We start from the raw sequence: 21719 nt of genomic DNA, 5'->3' as shown, positions 1-21719 counted from the left end.
CAAGGGGGCGTGCTCATCACTAGCCGATTTCAGCCATCCCGCGATAGCAGATTCCATGACATCAACGTTTAGGTTAAAGGTGGTAAGAGAACCGGCCAGAGTCTGAATGAACTCTTGAGTATCAAGAGTTCTCCACTTTCTTTTTAGGCCTTCCTCGACCTTTGGGGGTTTCTGCCTATTGCAAAGACTGAGCGTAAAGTCGATCAGGTGGTGATCTGACCATATACAAGGAGATATCAAGGGTACCAATATTGACAAGCTATGGGACCAAATGTGGTCCAGTATATGTCCTTTAATGTGCGTAGGGGATGAAATCATCTGGGTTAAATTCAAGTTGGAAAGTAATTCAAACAGTTCTACTGCTTGCGGTCCGCCATGAACGTCGTTGGCCCAGTAATTGAAATCCTCTATGAGCAAAACCCTGGAAAGATTAATCAAAAGGTTAGCCATTTGTTCGCTAAGTAAGAGCGGGAAAGGCGGCATGGGCTGAGGGGGACGGTAAATCAACACTAATGCGATGGTTCCCACAGTAGAATCTAGGGATACTATCATGTTCTCCACATCAGGTAGTTCCAGGGAGGACTTTAAGGTGCTATTAAATTTCTTGTGAATAATAGCTGCCACGCCCCCACCCGGCTTGCCTGGATGCCGGTTGATATTCAAGATATAGTAGTCTGAAGGGAGAGCAGCTAGTATGCCTGCTGCAGAATCCAGAGTTAGCCATGTTTCAGTAAGCAGCAACACATCCGGTCTTTTCAATAGAAAGCAACAGAAAAATGTCCAGCTGATGTTTAACTAATGACCTGGTATTGAAATATAGAAGGCGATTGTTCAAGGATATGGGAGGGGTAGGGCCACAAGTGGGAGGGACATAAAGGGATGTACTCAGATTCCCTGTTGCGGTTCCAATTTGATTAATCCGAATGCGGTTAGCCACATCATGAGGCAGCTGGGTGTGGTGTATTGCCAGTGCTCTTAGTTCCTGGGCCGAATAAGATAAGTTTTGACCAGAGGTTGTGGCCCCTGGGCCCGGTTGGGCGCGGACAGACGCAGACGGGCTTGCCTTCGGCGCAGCATCGACAAGTAGGGCCAGGCGGTAGGGGCAGGTGCGGGGTGGTTGTGGCACTGGGGGAAGCTGTGGGCTGGTGGCGGCACAAGGGGTAGGTGTGGGCTGGTGGCAGCAGTAGGGGCAGATGGGAGCTAGTTGCCGCACTGGGGACAGGTGCTGGCTTGTGGCGGTACTAGGGGCAAGTGTGGGATGGTTGCTTGACTGGGGGCAGGTGCGGGCTGGTTGCGGCACTAGGGACAGTTGTGGGTTGGTGGCAGCAGTAGGGGCAGATGCAGGCTGGTTGCAATACTAGAGGCAGGTCTGGGCTGGTGGCGGAGGCGGTAGTAGGGGCAGGTGTGGGCTGGTTGTGGCACTGGGGGCAGCCGCGGGCTGGTGGTGGCACAAGGGGCAGTTGTGAGCTGGTGGCGACACTAGGGGTAGGTGTGGGCTGGTGGCAGCAGTAGGGGTAGGTGTGGGCTGGTGGCAGCAGTAGGGGCAGGTGTGGGCTGGTGGCAGCAGTAGGGGCAGGTGCGGGCTGGTGGCAGCAGTTGGGGCAGGTGCGGGCTGGTGGCATCACTAGGGGCAGGTGAGGGATGGTTGCGGCACTAGAGGCAGATGCAGGCTGGTGGCTGCACTAGGAGCAGGATGGTTACGGCACTAGGGGCAGGTGAGGAATGGATGCGGCACTAGGTGCAGGTGTGGGATGGTTGCACCACTGGGGGCAGGTGCGGGCTGCTTGCGGCACTAGGGGCAGGTGTGGGTTGGTTGCAGCACTAGGGGCAGGTGCGGGCTGGTTGCGGCACTAGGGGCAGGTGTGGGTTGGTTGCAGCACTAGGGGCAGGTGCGGGCTGGTTGCGGCACTAAGGGCAGGTGCGGGCTGGTTGCAGCACTAGGGGCAGGTGCGGGCTGGTTGCAGCACTAGGGGCAGATGCGAGCTGGTGGCGGCACTAGGGGCAGGTGTGGGCTGGTTGCAACACTAGGGGCAGGTGTGGGCTGGTGGCATCAGTAGGGGCATATGCGGGCTGGTTGCAATACTAGGGGCAGGTGTGGGCTGGTGGCAGCAGTAGGGGCAGATGCTGGCTGGTGGCAGCAGTTGGGGCAGGTGTGGGCTGGTGGCAGCACTAGGGGCAGGTGCAGGATGGTGGTGGCACTAGCGGCAGATGTGGGCTGGTGGTGGCACTAGGGGCAGGTGCGGGCTGGTGACGGCACTAGGGGCAGATGCGGGATCGTGGCGGCACCAGGGGCAGTTGCGGGCTGGTAGCAGCACTAGGGGCACGTTCAGGCTGGTTGCAGCACTAGGGGAAGGTCAGGCTGGTGGGGGCACCAGGGGCAGATGCGGGCTGGTGGGGGCACCAGGGGCAGATGCAGGCTGGTGGGGGCACCAGGGGCAGGTGCAGATTGGTTGCAGAACTGGGGGTAGGTCAGACTGGTTGCGGCACTAGGGGCAGGTGTGGGTTGGTGGCAGCAATAGTGGCAGATGCAGGCTGGTTGCAATACTAGAGGCAGGTGTGGGCTGGTGGCGGTAGTAGGGGCAGGTGTGGGCTGGTTGCGGCGCTAGGGGCAGGTGTCAGATGGTTGCGGCGCTAGGGGCAGGTGTCGGATGGTTGCTGCACCAGGGGCAGGTGTGGGCTGGTGGCAGCTGTAGGGGCAGGTGCATTTATTATGTTTGGGCAGCACATTCCTTGTGGCAGGGTGCACTTACCTGGTTCACACCTGGTGCATCCAGTTAAAAGTGAGCTGCGCCGCAAACAAGACGCAAATGTTCAATCTCTATCTCTATCTCCAGGCCTGAGTGCCCCCTCTAGCGCCTCGTGATGCTTCCACTGTTCACTCTTTGGTGTCTGTGAGTAGAGGCTCACTGAAACCTTGCTGCTGGCGAGGAGACGGGCAGGTGAACACGCCAAGGGATGGGGAAAGATGGGCAACATGGCCACGACAAAGAGACAGGTCATGTCCTTGTGTGCATGTCAAAGAGACGGGTCATGTCCTCGTGTGCATGTCAAAGAGACGGGTCATGTCCTCGTGTGCATGTCAAAGATACGGGTCATGTCCTCGTATGCATGTCAAAGAGACAGGTCATGTCCTCGTGTGCATGTCAACGAGACAGGTCATGTCCTCGTGTGCATGTCAAAGAGACGGGTCATGTCCTCGTGTGCATGTTAAAGAGACGGGTCATGTCCCCGTGTGCATGTCAAAGAGACGGGTCATGTCCTCGTGTGCATGTCAAAGAGACGGGTCATGTCCTCGTGTGCATGTCAAAGATACGGTCATGTCCTCGTGTGCATGTCAAAGAGACAGGTCATGTCCTCGTGTGCATGTCAAAGAGACGGGCCATGTCCTCGTGTGCATGTCAAAGAGACGGGTCATGTCCTTGTGTGCATGTCAAAGAGACGGGTCATGTCTTCGTGTGCATGTCAAAGAGACGGGTCATGTCCTCGTGTGCATGTCAAAGAGACGGGTCATGTCCTCGCGTGCATGTCAAAGAGACGGGTCATGTCCTCGCGTGCATGTCAAAGAGACGGGTCATGTCCTCGCGTGCATGTCAAAGAGACGGGTCATGTCCTCGCGTGCATGTCAAAGAGACGGGTCATGTCCTTGTGTGCATGTCAAAGAGACGGGTCATGTCCTCGTGTGCATGTCAAAGAGACGGGTCATGTCCTTGTGTGCATGTCAAAGAGACGGGTCATGTCCTTGTGTGCATGTCAAAGAGACGGGTCATGTCCTTGTGTGCATGTCAAAGAGACGGGTCATGTCCTCGTGTGCATGTCAAAGAGACGGGTCATGTCCTTGTGTGCATGTCAAAGAGACGGGTCATGTCCTCGTGTGCATGTCAAAGAGACGGGTCATGTCCTCGTGCGCATGTCAAAGAGACGGGTCATGTCCTCGTGTGCATGTCAAAGAGACGGGTCATGTCCTTGTGTGCATGTCCTTGTGTGCATGTCAAAGAGACGGGTCATGTCCTTGTGTGCATGTCAAAGAGACGGGTCATGTCCTCGTGTGCATGTCAAAGAGACGGGTCATGTCCTCGTGCGCATGTCAAAGAGACGGGTCATGTCCTCGTGTGCATGTCAATGAGACGGGCCATGTCCTCGTGTGCATGTCAAAGAGACAGGTCATGTCTCACAAACATTGCGGTGATTTATGTTACTATCGTGACATCGGTGGCATTATCACAGAGCATGTTCAAAGATGTGAGGGGGAAGTACCTCGTGCTTTTTCTGGCAGAAGAAATCTGCTGACAATATCTTCCTGCAGACGCGCGTGTACAGTCGAGCTGAATTGTACAGAGACAGACGGACAGAAGTAATCGAGAGATTGAATGATTCACCACTTTACACGAAGGCTCCTCAGCGCCTGAGGGTCCCCAGTTCCGAAAGTTTGGGATTGTGAAAGCCACAGCTGTGAAAGAGGCCTGGCGTGGGTTCAGGTCTGGCCTGTCAATCACTGTCACTCCAAGGCTCCGCCCCTCCACCTGAGCTGCGCTATAAATGCGAGGCCGCCCAGGGACGCGGACCCAGAGCCGCCGGACTGCAGCATGAAGGCCTCATCTGCCCCCCTGGCCCCCCTGGCCCTTCTCATCCTCTGCTCGGCGGGGGCCCTTGTGCTGGGACCTGGCCTCGCAGCAGGTGGGTGTTAGGGAGAGAAAGAGAGAGAGAGAGAGAGAGAGACAGAGAGAGAGAGAGAGACAGAGAGAGAGAGAGAGAAAGAAAGAGAGGGAGAGAGAGAGAGAGGGAAAGAAAGAGAGGGAGAGAGAGGGAGAGAGAGAGAAAGAGCGAAAGAGAGAGAGAGAGAGAGAGGGGGTGGGGGGTTATTTGCATTTCTGACAAGAATGTGGCGTAAATCTCTTTCGCCTCTATTCAGTGAATGAAAAACTACTGTTTTTGCTGTTTTACATAGAAAGGTCCGGAATAAATGTACCTTTAGACGTATTTAAAATGCGAAAGATAAAATTTAGCTTGAACAAAATAAGTATAACCAGTTTTGGACTGCAGCTTATCACAAACGGAGTAAAATCAGTATACTTGTGTTTTTGTATTTGTATTATTATTAAAAAATACATTATCATCCTGGCACAAAATGATCTAGAAGCTATTTTTTTCACATTTTCTTTTATGGGATGTTACACTGGCGCAAAATGTTGATTTTTTTATTGTGAAACGTATTTATATCCTATTCACCATGATTGGTGTGGTCTGACTGCACCTACGTAATCTGGGTGCCCCGACCAGTGTGAGGTGCTCAGTGACCGTGGCTGGAGAGGTTTGTGGACATTGTGTATGGCGAGTTGTGTCTTGAGTGTTGCCTACCGGTGTCTGGCAGCTCACTGCACTGATGCACCCACTCCAGGGACCTGCGTTTGAATTCCTAGCGAAAGGTTGGAATCCTGGCAGGGCCACTTACTCTTTCATCTTGCTCAGGTCGATCAAATGAGTACCATCGAGTTGGATAACAAAAAAGCATCTCTTATTTCAGCACCCAGGGGGTAACATATGCTTTACAAATGCATTCTATGCTTGGTCAGATGGTGAGCCAAGTCTGTTACCATGGACGGAACCAAACCTTGTTTGAATGAAAGAATGATGGATATATGTAGAGTGCAACTGCTGCTTCAAATGAAGGGTTCTGGCGTTTGTCCAATCTCTGTTCCTCCTGAAGTGGTGTCAGAGAACATTGTCTGCATTTTTGCACCGGTGCAAAGTTTACGAGATCTGCCCCTGGACTGTTGGCAGCCACAGGCAACATTTTAGGCAGATAATCTGGGTGTCAATAATAACTTTTGAAATCTTCTAGGCTGGGCACTGTAAGTCCACAGCCTGGAGGCACTGAGGTTGGACCCAAGGGGAAGCCAATGTTCCAATTGTAGGACGTCAAGCCTGGCACTACCTCCCGGACCCAGCGTTGGATGGGTGTGGGGTGATGGTTGCCGCGTGGCACCTTTTTATGGTTTAGTGACACAAAGAATCTTCAATAATTCCAGCATAGCAGGAAGCTCTGCAGTTCCTTCTGTATTTTGTGGTGAGACCAGGGTCTCAGCATTGGTGAGACCCAACCAGTACCTTTTCCTGAGATAATGTCCACTACTTATAGGAATCTATGGTCGGTGGGTGTAGGACCCGCACAGGGAATCATGATCTGAGGTGTTACCCAACACTCGTCTATCAGACTGTGTAGAATCAGGTGCGGATTGGCAATGCGGGCATTCGGGCATTGGCAGAAGGGCCGGTGTCTCCGTGCCCTCTGTGGGCTGGTTTTTTTCACCCCTTTCCCAGCTGCACAGTGAAGCTGCATTAATTTCTCTGTCTCTGTCTCCGTTATCTCTGTGGACTAGGAAAGGGGAGAAAAAAAACGTCCCACAGAGGGCACGGAGACAGAGACAGAGAAAGGAATGCAACTTCACTGTGCAGCAGCGATTCTACGCGGTGGCCTCTCCTTCACCCCCTGCCCTGCAAAGCAATCAGGCTGAGGGTGGCTGGGGAGGGGGTGATTGTTTGAAAAAATCGGCCTCCCTGGGGGCCAGGTGTTGCTCAGGCCTTTGAGCCGATTTCACCTCGGGCCCCTGTGGGACCCACGCAGCACATAAACAGTGTTAGTTTTAACACCTCGCCCACAGCCCTTCACATTCAGGGCATAGTGGGCGAGGAAGAATGGGTCTTGCTGTGGGGGCCAGGTGATCTTTGCAACTTGCACCATCTTCACCTCAGCCTCCCCCTGGCTACCATGGAAGACCCTTTGGGAAAAAACAAGGGGAACCCAATAAATGGCTCAGGACCATGGGTGTCAAGTATTTTGAAGGAAACAAGTGGTCCTTAGCATATACGAATAAAAGAGAACAAAGATATTATATAGACCACAGTGGGCTGCTATATAGTATATAAATCCCTTGTCCAGCCGGACAGGGAATATTTATTCATTTGGTAAGTTTGTTCAATATAGAATTAAAACAAGTAACCAAAACAATAAGGGTTACAGTAGGGCACAGTCCTGTACCGTAAGTGAGGAGAAAAAGAAGAGGACAGTATGTAAAAGAAATATCAGACAAACAAAGTGAGCTTGCAGGCCACTGACATAAATTCAAATTAACAGTGTGTCCTGGAGTGAATCAGCCATACATTAATACATTGGATTCACAAGTATGGGACACTCTAAAAGGAGTCGACGTTTCGATCCCAAGCTCGGTTATTGGGGGATCATCTTCAGGACTTTCACAATCATAACTTTTGCCTGAATAAAACCTTTTAACATACAACCGCCTGTTTCGAAAAGTAAAAGGAAGAAAACAAGACAAGAATGCAGTCAATAGTTAAAAAAGCAATGTACAGCACTAACTGTTCATTTACAGTAATCGGAATCGCGGTGAAGGGTGCAGCCACAGAGGCATGCGCATTCCATGCAATTTATGTGAAAAACCTTTTGGTAACCGTTTTTCAGTATCTAAGGGTGTTTCTTATGTTCTGTGACCTGCATGTGAATGGTAAGATGAGGTCCTGATAGTGGCGTGGTGGCCGTGGTAGGAAATTGCACAGAGTGAGTTGTAAAAGTTCGGTACTCGATGGGAGTGTGGTTACCGTCAGAGAAGTGCCTCAAGGGACCGGTATATATTTTATAATAGAACGTACCAGACGTTTGTCTGTGAATGAGGTTTGGTCTTATTGGATGTCCTCAGTAATTGGGGTAGCGCCCGTCATCCTGTTGAGAACGGAGGAACTTGTTTTTATTCATAATATTGAGGTGTTAGCCGCTTGACAGGGGATGGAATATAATAATCCATTTACCATGTTGTGATTTTCCACAATTATGAGGGCTTCTAACTTGTGCAGAATGCACCCCTTGTCGACCATTTTGCTGAACTGAGACACTCCGCGGATGACATTAAATGGATAATCCTAAAGACAGTCAAACTACCACAGAGAGGTGGCAATCTGGCCCAACTTCTCAACCGCGAGGAACTAAAGAGTATTATCCAATTTGACACTATTCACACCGGTTTAAACAGGAATGAGGATTGGACTACCCTTCTGTAGTCCTAAGGCAGGATAAACATTGAATTGACTCCTCTCCCCATGCGAAGTGGTGGAATACGAACTGGGACCTAAACATAATTTGAAACACCTTGGAAGATCTTAATGTGATCCTGTTGTATCCCTTCTATGTTTTGCAAGCTGTTTTCATTTTTAATTGCTAATTGTTTCTTAAGAATTCAAAATGTCACTGTAGGTTGTATCTAACACTTAATTCATTATTACCCCCGCAACTTATTGACACCCCCATCTTGCTGCACACGCTTATCATTCCAAAGCACTGGTTTAACACCATCACCGGACTAATGAGACTGCCCAGCCTCGAGCACTGTCCTCTGCAAGCATTTTCACCCACGAACAAGCATATATTATTCATGCCAAACCATTCCAATATTGTGTTAGAAATTAACCACTCCAACATGGCGGCCATTTAGCACCAGGAAGCCACTGAGGACATCGTTAGTCCTTAGACACGTGATTTTGAAATCCCACAAACACGTGACTTCCTAACTGTCCAATAAGCAGCCTCCTGCTTCCCAACACGGAAGCGATCCTGCATATCACAACGCGCCACCGGCTTATCAACAGCCTTGCTAACCTCCAGGTAAGCCTCTGCTCCCCCAGGCCCCAGGAACGGTTACCATACCCGCGAAACAGACCCACGCTAAATCTCTTTCGTTTTCTTAAACTTCAGCAGACCTTTAATTTTCTGGCCCGAATGAGGATTACCTGCGCCATTGATAGCGCCGCACTGGATACAGAAGAAATTATCGCAGCCAAAAACCACGTAAATTGTAACATTAAGTAAATCCAGCCTCACCCTTTTCTCCTTTAGTGCTCAACCCCTTATCCCCTCGAACCGACAGTGACTGAGACTGAGACGCCCAACCAGAAAACAGAGACTTGTTTTCAGAGATTGCATGCCAAAAACCACCCGCTGCACATCAATACAGGTTATCTTAAACCTCCCTCTTGTCCACGTATGAGAGAGCATTATATGCCACCCTTAACCTAAAATTGTTTATTAATCACCTGCCTGTCTCTTCATAGCCAATTCATATAAAGATTCTTAGCGCAAAACCTTACGAAAGCGTGCCTCCATAGGACAACAAATCTATTTCCAAGCGCTAACTCAAAGGTAATGCCCGAACTGAATCATTGCCCTTCCAAGAATCTAACTCGGAAAGACACCCCTCTTAATTTTTATATCTTTGTTCCCACAGTAAAACTATGTCTACATACGGCACTGTGGTATACCAGACTTGAGCCTCACCCCGCTGCACAATTTAGAAGCCCTCATAATTGTGGAAAATCACAACATGGTAAATGGATTATTATATATCATCCTCTGTCAAACGGCTAACACCGCAATATTATGAATAAAAACAAGTTCCTCCGTTCTCAACAGGATGATGGGCGCTACCCCAATTACTGAGGACATCCAATAAGACCAAACCTCAGTCACAGACAAACATCTGGTACGTTCTATTATAAAATATATACCGGTCCCTTGAGGCACTTCTCTGACGGTAACCACACTCCCATCGAGTACCGAACTTTTACAACTCACTCTGTGCCATTTCCTACCACGGCCACCACGCCACTATCACGACCTCATCTTACCATTCACATGCAGGTCACAGAACATAAGAAACACCCTTAGATACTGAAAAACGGTCACCAAAAGTTTTTTCACATAAATTGCATGGAATGCGCACGCCTCTGTGGCTGCACCCTTCACCGCGATTCCGATTACTGTAAATGAACAGTTAGTGCTGTACATTGCTTTTTTAACTATTGACTGCATTCTTGTCTTGTTTTCTTCCTTTTACTTTTCCAAACAGGCGGTTGTATGTTAAAAGGTTTTATTCAGGCAAAAGTTATGATTGTGAAAGTCCTGAAGATGATCCCCCAATAACCGAGCTTGGGATCGAAACGTCGACTCCTTTTAGAGTGTCCCATACTTGTGAATCCAATGTATTAATGTATGGCTGATTCACTCCAGGACACACTGTTAATTTGAATTTATGTCAGTGGCCTGCAAGCTCACTTTGTTTGCCTGATATTTCTTTTACATACTGTCCTCTTCATTTTCTCCTCGCGTACGGTACAGGACTGTGCCCTACTGTAACCCTTATTGTTTTGGTTACTTGTTTTAATTCTATATTGAACAAACTTATCAAATGAATAAATATTCCCTGTCCGGCTGGACAAGGGATTTATATACTATATAGCAGCCCACTGTGGTCTATATAATATCTTTGTTCTCTTTTATTCGTATATGCTAAGGACCACTTGTTTCCTTCAAAATACCATGGAAGACCCAGCAGCTGTGTTTTGTGCTCCCCTGCCAGAACATTGCCCTGAGGCCTGGAGGGCTGGGGAGGGCTGATTAATTTACTAATTGCAGGGGCCTCACTGCTGTTCATGTGCTCCTGAGCTGAAGGTCTGGGGAGGGCTGAGTAGGTTAGTAATAGCAGAGGCTTCCTGCTTATTAGGTGCTCCTTCACTGGAGGGCTCGAATAATTTTGTGACAGAAAGGGGCCTTGCTGTTTTTTAGTTGCTCAGCATGGCGCAATTGTCACCTTGGCCCTGTGTCCTGTGCAAGAACAGTATCCTCTCACTTTCATTCCTTGTCTGTGCCAAACAACTTAAGGATTTTGGGGGCCCTGGGCCAAACATATTTTTGGGCCCCTGTTCGGAACAGATTAGAATTTATAATCCAATTTCTGCTCTTTGATGCTCTCTTTCAGCTGGTCACTGGACAGTGCACTACCATACTTGTCTAAATTCTTAATGGATTTACATCTAATATTCAAGGACATTGACGTGTGTAACCAAATGGTGTTTCATGAAAGGGCACGCCCCTTGAATGTGGGCCACACCCCTTAATTGTAGACCACGCCCCTTGAATGTGGGTCGCTTTTTCGTCAGTGCCCGGGCCAAATTGTGATCCCAATCCGACTCTGTGTAGAATGTAGGGTTTATGTGAGATCACAAGTACTTTCTGAGCTCCAGAAGGACAAGCACTAGACTGGCCACTGAATTTTTGATTGTTAAGTTTTGAGTACGTCCCCTCCACACCGACAGTGTGAGTCGGGTGTGGAAAGGCGTGTGTATGCCCAGTTTGCAGAGGCACAGAAGGGCTGGCCCCAGTGGCATATGGTTGGGGCCTTGCAGACCATCTCCACCCTGTGGCTCCCGAACGGGGTCTAACACCCAATATGTCTTCTTGTGCCAGAGACAAATATGTGAGGTTACAACGCAGTCGTTAGACCGCAGTACGTTACATCACAGTTATTACAATGCAAGTTGTTACGACGTGCTCTGGAGGGCGCTGACTTAGGAATTGTATTATTTACTATTCCAACTCCAGCCTACTTAACAGAAGGAAAGGTGTTGGAATAGTAGATCATACTATTCCTTAGTGTATAGCGCCATCTAGCGCAAGTCGTTGTAATGACTTGTGTTGTAGTGGCAGCGATGTAAACATAACACGGTGTAACAACCGCGTTGTAAAGGTTGTTTACCGCCAGAGATGCATGTCACAAGTCCTGCGACATGCGCTATGCATGTTTTTGTCTGTTGCTCACCAACAGAGTGCTAGACTCTGTTGGGCAATAGAGGCGCCCTTTATAAACATGTTAGTCTATTTGGTGTACATTGTTAACTCCAATGGGGTGATATTTTGTAAACAACAGTTTGGACTTCATAGTTCTGTGAGATAATATTGTGTTCCAGTATTCTGCTAACAACCAACAGGGGACATGTGCATTTGTGGTTGCTCCTTGGATGACAGGATGTCTTGAATTTAGTTTGAGTGAAGACAGATTATTCAGCAGACACTGGGTGCAGATGATCGCGGTATATTTGTTTTGAAGATAGATTGTGGCATCGGATGAAGGTTCTGAAACTGATGGTTAGACACGGAAGCTCAGTAATGAATGAATGACTGGATGCTGGAGGCTCAAGTAGGCAGGATTTATTACTGATCATTAAGTTGAAATTACATCTTCTTAGGTATAAATAGTGAAATTCTCAGTTGTACCCTTGAACCCACCAGGAGTAAGTATTGTCTTCAGCTCACCTCAGGGTACTCTGAAGTTCCAAGCCCACTTACAACTGATGGAAGACCTACCATAGAATTCTACCCTATGAATTACACCCTCACCACATTCAAGACGCCACAAGTTCAGGAGCACAAAAGTGAACAGATGAGGTAACAAAACTCATATTTTGCCTGGTGGTGTATTTTCTCATGTTTTATTATTCACTGTGAAAAACTGGGAGAATTGCTCAGAAACAGGTTTATCATAGAGTATGAAAGCATTTGTATCTCTGACATATTGACACAGAGGTTCGCAGTGTGATAGGTGTAATTTGCTTGGGTTTGTTCGCACTTATAAATAGCAAAAGATGGGTGTCCAAAAGAGACCAAGGGCGCTCATATAAAGTTAACACTAACTTGTGTGAATCACGCTATAAACAGAAAATTGCCCCAATCCAGCTGTGCATCCAGAAGAGGAGAGTGTACACCCAATCTCCCCTAATTAATCAATCACAGATTGAACAAACAAATGTACAATTTCTGAAGCACAAACCAAGTATTAAGTCAACAATAGTGCAATAATATAAGAAGCAAAATTAATTAATAAGTTCTTGGGCTTGTCCAGTTCTTTTATTACGTTCACTCTTTATAGTCTTCCACTCCCTTATGCCAATGCGTTTCGTCGTATCTGGGTGTAACCCCACGACTTCATCAGGGCTTTGTGTGTCTTTCACACGTCTTTTCTCTCACTAGTAACTGTGCGTTCTATGCTGACTTCATTCAAAAGATATCTTCTCCGTCAAAGTTATGCGCAACACTGCAGGCCCAAGTCCTTACTGCAGATAGAGAACCAATACATCAGGGATCTCTTTAAATTGCCGCGTAGTACCCCTCTAGTCCCCCTCCGTCTAGATCTGGGTCTGATGGAACTAGAAGCAGTCCTATGCCTTATACCCCTCTTATACTGGCGTTGTCTATGGTCGACCCCGGAACTCTCCATCTACAGAGAGGAACTGTCCGAAGTTCTAGAAATTAGGGGTGCTATCAGGCTTCCCTGGTTTTCCCATATCAAACATCTACTAGTTAGCATGGGTTTGGGGGAATGTTGGTCTGGCCCAGAGGTAGCTTGTCCCCAATTTTCAAAAAAACAACTAAAAATAAATTATAAGAATTATAGAATGGCCCTGCTACACTCTAATTCCAAAATATGCAAATCAACCCTAACTTCCCTGGAAATTAAGGACAGCCCCGTCTTTGAAAGAGTTTTCGACCTAATCAAACCCCCGGCAGCCAGAAAACTCTATCTGCAGTTTAGATTTGGAGTTTTGCCTTTGTGTTGTATGACCTCCAAATGGAAACCGCAAAATGAGGACAGATACCCCGCTTGCGACCATTCTGAGGAATCTGAGCTCCATGTCTTTTTTGGATGTCCGGGGTATAGCAAAACGAGAAGGAGATGGTTAGCTCAGATCTGCAGAAACTTAGGCAGGGGGTCTTGTGTTGAAACATTCAGGATACTGAAATGTGATCTTAGTACCCCAATTGTTTACTCTCTGGCGGGGTTTCTGTTCTCAATGTGGTGCACAAGAAGGGTCTTTCTTAAAACTCTAAATGTCCCAGCAGATAAGAATTAGCTATTGAATTCCTCCATTTTACTGGGATGCAGTATATAACCTAATTGAATGAAGCATCCTCGTCTCCTATTCTCAGACTATGTTATAGCCTGATCTATTTTGGTTCTGGGTGGAAAGGAAAAGACCAATAAGGGGGAGGAAAAAGTAAATAAATTCTGAATAATGCACCATGCACTTTGAAACCAAATCTCTTGCTGCTATGGAAAAATTAGGGGAGAAAGACAAAACTCTGATTTTATCTATTTAATCAACATGTTTTTATCCATTTTTAATCTATATATGTGCTACAGGTTTTTTATATACAGTTCTTCTTTTAAATGTTTTTTTAAAAAAATGATTTGCTGTAAATGTTGCACTTTCTGGGCCATGTTGGCCGTACTAAAGGTACATTTGACTTGACTTGAATACATAAATACATGTGTGAAATACATGAATAAATACATATATAATTATATAAATAAATAAATAAATATATAAATTCATATTGATTGCTAAAATACCAGGTTAAGGGCCATATGTATCATATTATCGTTTTGCGAATTCCAAATAGCGAATTTTAAGGAATCGCTATTTGGAAATTGCAAAACGGTATGTATGTAAATAATCGCTGTTTTTTAGCGATTTCCAATAATTCCTTATTTGCGAATTCGCAAGTTGCGAATTCGCAAATAATGAATACATCCCATTCATTTCTAAGGGCCTCTTGGCCCATAGAAATGAAAGGCAAAATTGCGATTAGCAATTTGCTAATCGCAAATTTTGCTAATTTTCCAGGGTGCAGGGGTGTCTCAAGAACACCCTGCTGCACCCCTGAAAATGACATGTGTGCGCATATGGCGCACATACATGCCCAAAGGGCATGTATGAGCGTCACATGGCACCTTTTGTTTTTTAAAAAAATGCTTTTTTAAAAGAATTCGCAATTTACCAACAACTACAAGTTGGTGGTAATTTGCGAAATCTTATTCCAAAATCGCAATTTTTAAATATTTCATACATATCATTTAGGAAATCGCCTTTTGCGATTTCCTAAATGCTTGTGCAATGTTAAGGAATCACAACATTTGCGATTCCTTAACATTTGCGATGCGATAATTTCATACATCGCATTTCACGTTTTTCTTGTCGCAAACACTGCGAATTTCCGATTCGCAGCGTTTGCGACAAGAAAAACGCTTCATACATATGGCCCCTAATCCCTTAGCATTCATATGTACAATTTCCTTATTTTATTAATTATCTTACATACGCTTCCATAGATATCTCCAATGTCTGCTCATTCCAGTATACTCTCCTTTATTATTTTATACATTCCATTCTTGCGTACTTTGTGCACGTCTGACCATTTCTGTGCGTATGTGTTGTGTTATACTAAAGTATATGCAAGAGGCCTCGAATGCTCGACCTAATGAAAGGAGGTCACTTACAGATTTGCGTCTCTGGAGTTGGGCGCTGCATAAATACCCAGTGCTACGATTACAACTTCTACCCTCGCTGCCACTGTGTTCTGTGCTGAAACATTTCTGCCTTACCCTAATTACCTCTGCATCCGGCAGGGTTGAAACGCAGCCCTCTGACGTCAGATCAGTTGATGTACCGTCCCACAGCAAGGTCTGTTTTCCACATGAAGGGCGGGTTGAAAGTACTGGCGCCAGCAGGTGCCAACAATGAAGACCTCAGGACGCGTCACGCTCTGTCCTTTGTCCTGCGGTTCACTCGAGCAAGAATGTCACCTTGTTCTGGCAATACCCGGGACACCTTGAATGCAGAATGACCGACAAGCAGGGAGCTCCCTGAACACACGAGGGCCTGCACGGTACACGGGCCGAAACAACAACATAAAACACTCTCCTCTGTGGGAGCGACTCAGTGCTAGGATTGGAGTTCGACCTCCGAGCGCTTCCAATTGACCTGGCTGCTTCAAGCCGCTTTCTGCTTTAGATACTTTCCAAACATCATATGTTTGCACATCTGGATCGGGTGCAGTGAGTTATGTGCTTATGTATTGACAGTTTCACTCCTCGAACCAGCCTGGACAGAAGTTGGAAATAGACTTAATTGATTTTCAGGTGACATTACCATTCACATATTTATAATTGCATTTATATTTCATGCAAACATTGTGCACACATTTTCATTTTTAGACAGGAGGGCATTAATCGATTTGTCCAGATTCACACAATGTACAGTTGAGTGCGTGCGCCAAGATTCTAAGCAGGGCTGCTTGATATACTTGATTCTGCTGGTGGGAAGTTTTCTGCATAACTATGGGGTTGCATTACTTGCCACACAATTCACAATTTGCTGCTTAATTTGTAGATTTGAAGAAAAATGTTTTTTGCTCAAAATGAAGAAATGCATCATTAGAGAGGCAAAGGGAGGCGTAGAGAAAAGGGTGCTAACATGCGATTTTGCATGTTAGCACCCTGTTGTTGATAGGGAGATAATTTTATCTCCGCTTTTTTGGCTTTTAAAGCCAAAAAAGCGGAGATAAATCCCTTGTTAATATGCCCCTTGATGCATTATTCGACTGAATTTGTCTTTTCTTGCCGTAAAATGTAATCAATACTGCTTCATAATGTGGTGCACTGTTGCTGCATCATTCCTGTCGAAGGGAGAAGGAATGTCGTTCAGTTACTTGCCACTTTTGATGCTCGAGTCTACGGGCCATATTACAAAGATGTTCGTTAAAAAAGCACGTTGCACATTTCCCTATCGCCGGATTTTATCGCCATGTTAGCGCATCATTATCAACGCGCAACTTGTTGGCGATATTAAATCCGGCGACAGCCGGCGATAGGGAACATTAGCGCGTGAAAACAAGCGTTGTTGTCATAAGCTAATGTGTGCCTTGATAATATGGGGGTGGGGGTGGATTAATCTTTATGATCCACACCCCTATGTTATCAATGCCTAACACCTGATCAGAGCAGGCGTTGGGAGACCTGCGATAAACGAGTTTATCGCAGGTCTCCTTCTCCCAACGCCTGCCTTGGTAATAGGGTGTTACCACCTCCAACCACATTTTACATGTGGTTGGACGTGGGAACGCCCACTTTGCATGTCATTAGTGATGTTTCTCGCTGACATCGATTCAGAAAAGGGGGTGGTGATGAACAGAGTGTCTGAATTAAGCAGACCACTCTTACCCAGTCCAAAGATCAGGGCTTGATCCATCACCGTTATTTATCTCACTGCACCATCCCAGCTCAGAACCTGGCTATATGAAAATCAGTCTGTCCCTGGCCCAGTGCATCATGGGAACAGGGCAGACTAAACTACCAAGCCAATTCTTCACCAGAAAGGAGACAAGCTACCAGGGACCGGTTTCTGGCATTTCAGCCGTCTTCGGCCCGGCTTGCTTGAATCCTGATGAAACGAGTTTATCGCAGGTCTCCTTCTCCCAACGCCTGCCTTGGTAATAGGGTGTTACCACCTCCAACCACATTTTACATGTGGTTGGACGTGGGAACGCCCACTTTGCATGTCATTAGTGATGTTTCTCGCTGACATGCAAAGTGGGCTTCAGGCAGGCGTTAGCATGTCCTTGTTAATAGGTCGTTAGAAGTATCGCTGCTTTCTCGGCACAATTCGCCAAAAAAGCGGCAATACTTCACCTTGGTAATATGGCCCTATGTTCTCTTCACCCTCTTGTTGTTAGTTGTCCCTCTAACATCACATTTAGAGACGCAGTTGCAGTTTGAATTAATTAATGCAAATGTAAATTTCTATGCATGTAAGTGTGTCTTAGATGCATAAGAAAGTGCTGTGAATGAACCCCGGAAAAAGAAGTTGGCCAAGCCCGAAGTTACATTCACTACATGCCCTCTCTTAGGAGTCAATTGTATTTTAGTGTCACACTCATTTGATCTAACACCACCTCCTTGTCTTTTCAGCTACAGTAAAGAGTGGCTCTTGCCCTCTGCCTCCTAGTTACACAGACTGTAGAGAAGTGAATAAAGCTGAGAAACCATGCCGGTCGGACCAGCAGTGTCCCGGCAAAGAGAAGTGTTGTAAATACGGCTGCGGCTTCCGTTGCAAGAAGCCTTTGCAAGGTAAGGCACCTACAATCCCCTGCTTTTTTCTTAGGGATGTGGGGTCCCAGGGCTTGAACCCAGTCTTGTGGTAGCGGTCTGTTGGAAAAAGATAAAATACACTGGGGCATATTATCAAGCACAGCGTTATAATTATCACCGCTTTAGCGGCAGAAAACTGCAGCTAAAGCGGTGATAATGGGCCTGATAATATGCCGTAGAGAATTCCCATAGAAGCCCATGTTCACACCAGAACATGGACCTCTATGGGAATTCTATAGAGCATATTATCAAGCCCATTATCGCTGCTTTAGCTGCAGTTTTCTGCCGCTGAAGCAGCAATATTTTTAACGCTGTTCCTTGATAATATGCCCTACTGTTCTTACAACAGCAATTAGGACTATATTGTCCTTTTACTTCAGCCCTGCTGGAGATTTAATACATTGAGCCCAACACTTGGGGGGCTTTCGATACTGCACAAGAGCATATTTGGGATGCAGATCTGGGATTGGAATATGCTGTAATCAGGGTCGTTGAGTTGGTTTGAATTGGGTGAGAATCCTAATGAATGCACTTGACTCAAGAGATTCACATTGTGTAGAAACATGTTGACAAAGTAACAGGGTGACGAGTCCTCTCTATCTGGTAATGTGTTATTAGATGGAATAAACACTACAGCCCATCCCAACACAACAGTTACATTCTGTGGGTAGTGTGAGTATGTAGCCAACAGCAACATTTCTTGAAGTTTTAGAAAGCATTGTATTACTGGAAAGATGGCACAACTTTGTCACGGAAGGCACTAACTAGCTGTTAAGAACTAAACAACCACATTGAGACTCCTCTCTACCTGTTTAGATATTACCCCCAACCATTGCATCATTTCTTACATCATACCAAAAAAGGAACCATAACTAATGGCCTTGAGAATGGGGGTTGGGTCAACTAATAACAACAAACAAATGACAACTGGGCTCTTTAGAATTGTGTTCTCTGAACCTGCCTAACATCTTTTTTGGAAAGGTTGTTTTTAAATCCTGTGTTTGAGAACAGCACTTTTAGAAAGTTGCTGTTCTCTTGTCTGACCCTTCTGGGTGCCTTGGCCTGTTTGTGTATTGACTGTCTGGTTTGAGAGTGACAGGGGCTGGGGATTCCCCAGGAGGCTGGCTGAGTCAGCCCTAGGCTGAATGACTGCATTTGCAACTTGAGTGATGGGAGAAGATAGCACCTGGGACTGAATAGGGCTGTGCCTGCCATCCACAATGCTGGCTCCACCTCCTGCTGGGCGGCTGACGACCCTGACCCTCACTCTTAAAGGAAAGGAGAAGCCAGGAAAACAAAGTGCTCAAAAAACACCCAAAACTGGTTCAGACCGGGCTCAGGGCCCACTTGCACAAAGAGAACAAAGACTTTTAGGGGTATAAGTACAGGACCCCTGAGAACAGAAAATTAGTTAATCCTGGAATCAAGAAGGAACCTCTGCCAAGGAGAAAGCTGAAACTGAAAAAGGAAGATTGTCCAGCTGTTGCTCTGCTGGATTGCCCTGCTGTTGCTTTCCTGCCAGGGAGAGGGGAAGGACTTTGCTGTGCTGTGTCCCCTTGCTTGAAGGAATCTCCAAGTGCCTGAGAAGAGCTGGCTCCCTGTTCCGAAGTCCCATGCACAAAAGGACTTCACCCCCAGATTCCCCTGAGCTCTACTGAGAGAGTTCTGTCCTTCCTGGAGTGCTTGGCCCATGTGTGGTGCCTCTGGAAGTTGTACCTGTGTTGGGAAGCTGGAAACTAAGTTTGAGAGACTTTGCTAAAGAAAACTTATTGCATCGCTCGCTCCGGAGCGCATCCCCGACAGTGCGAGAAGTTTCCCGCTGCTACGAAGGTCGAGATCGTTGCAGCGCCTGTTGCCGCTGTCAGAGCCGTCGCATCCTTTATGTGCGGGACGCACCCGATCGGTGCGGGAAGTCTAACATCACTGTGAGAGTCGTTGCAGAGCCTGTCGTCGCTGGGTGAGATCGCCGCACCGCCTGCTTGAGGACCGCATCACGTCGCTGCGAGAGTCATCGCCGAAGCCAACGCATTGAGGAGCTGCAAGAGAGATCATTGCTGGTCCACGCATCGTCGCCCCGGAGATCGTCGCACCTCCAAAGATCGTCGCATCGTGCCTTTGCGAGAACAAACTTCCTACGGAACCTGTGCACCGGAATCCATACAAGTAGCCTTTCTCCCCATACAGACCGGATTCGTCGCAACACGCCTGCTGCTGCAGCGGGGCTGTCGCAAACGCCTCCCCTGTCATGTGCTAATCTAGGTTCCTGATCGATACTGTGACCTTATGCCCCTATTCGGCTATAAAGCCCTTTATTCCCTATATTGGCATAACCGTTCAAGTGCGATTTTCTGAAAAGTCATCTCTGGCCTCACACGAGCAGAGCCACAGAGCCACATTCCAGCATGACTCTCTGCTACTTCCTTTGCGACCAATTAGTGCAATGACAGAGCAGCAGTCACTATCTGATATTCCTAGATAACACTCCGAGTCCTTCAACAAGATAAAAACTTAGCAAACCTGGAAATCCCCGCTTGCTATGTTTTGATTAGTAATAGAACTCTAATGAGCAACTGATAGCTGCCACTTCCTAGTGACATCTTTTATTGACGTCTTATGTCCAGCAAACTTGCGTCAAACCCGGCACCTGTCAGGTATAAATATTACCAACGTTGCCTTAAGCAATGCGAAGCTAGCTGCTGTTGAGCGAGAGCTACTGTTGCTGATGCCAGCTGCCTGCATGACCAGTGTTGGTAAAAACTAGCACTCTGTCGCTGCAGCCTGCTATCCTGTGGTGGTGAAGCTACTGATTACCATTATCGCCGCTACAGCGCGAACTGTGGTTCAGTACGCTTGAGGAGCCGTGCAGCCGTCCTCTGCGAAGACATCCAGCCCAGCTGCCCGCGGACGCTGTCACCCCTCCTTCCTCCCGACGCGCTGAGAGAAGCCGCTGCCTTTCTCGTGCAGAGAAATCCAGTCCCGGCGCTTCCGGTTTACCCTCGCAGGTGACTGGGATATCGAGAGAGACCCCTGAAGGAGATACCAATCCTCCATCATTCTATTCAGAGGTATGGTGTTGACTAAACCCTTAGAAGAGAATTCTTGAAACAAACCTTGGCAAAACCAACTTAACTTAAGCTACTTACTTACTCCCCCTTCTCACGTGTTAGGCCTAGGTCAGGCACACTGGGGTAGGCTTAGTTAGAAGCACCAGTTGAGTATGTTAGCCTAATGTATATATGACTGTATATATGTTTTATTACTTTTAAACCATTGTATGGCTAAGAAACCATATCAATGCTTTTACAGTTCTATTTCGCAATTCTTATCTTACTGTACGTACTTTTTATAATAACAGTTATTGCAATTGTGGCAATACATTTCTCTTGTACGAGAAGAAAGACTGTTCAATAAATGTTAACCTTTATTGATACACGCCCGTCTCTCTATTCTCTACATATTGTGAAAGTAAACTGCACCAGACTGACTGAGTGAAATCTATGTCTATTGTTTCACACGACCCTAGAGATCGACTCTTGATCTGAGGAGCAAAGTTGTCATGTTGCACGGTTGTTGGAAAACTGAATCCCTTCTTGTCTGTGCCAAGGAAGCTGATCACTTCCTATGCAGAGAAGAAAGTTTCCAGTGACCTCTGAGCTAGTTGGTAACACAACCCAATTAAGTTTAGCATAGTCAGTGGAGGCCTGGAATATAGCCAGTTCCACGTCGATACTACTGTTTATGTTATTCCAATGCGCAGGGCCTAGTGGGAAACTGGGAACTACACTACACCCCAGGGTCTCAGGAGCAACGCATCGCTTGTTTTCCCCTGCACCAGCTTCTGCTTTTGGAACTTTGTTGCAACTAAAGGTACTGTGTCTGAAACTGTGGATTATT

The 21719-nt window shown here is 46.9% G+C and overlaps 1 protein-coding gene across 1 annotated transcript in view; it reads left to right on the top strand.

Annotated features, from left to right (window-relative positions):
• The first annotated feature begins 4575 nt into the window (after nt 1-4575).
• The window catches only part of LOC147709682 (uncharacterized), a 435760-nt gene continuing 418616 nt past the window's right edge, over nt 4576-21719 (top strand). Inside the window, exons 1-2 of the mRNA XM_086926069.1 lie at nt 4576-4674; nt 17646-17804. Coding sequence (XP_086782195.1) covers nt 4584-4674; nt 17646-17804 — 250 coding nt within the window. The 5' untranslated portion in view covers nt 4576-4583. The remainder of the gene's footprint in view (nt 4675-17645; nt 17805-21719) is intronic.

This window comes from Lissotriton vulgaris, chromosome 6, assembly GCF_964263255.1.
Source record: "Lissotriton vulgaris chromosome 6, aLisVul1.2, whole genome shotgun sequence".
Lineage (NCBI taxonomy): Eukaryota > Metazoa > Chordata > Amphibia > Caudata > Salamandridae > Lissotriton > Lissotriton vulgaris.
Note: the sequence above shows the minus strand (reverse complement) of the source record. Positions and strands in the feature narration are given on the sequence as shown.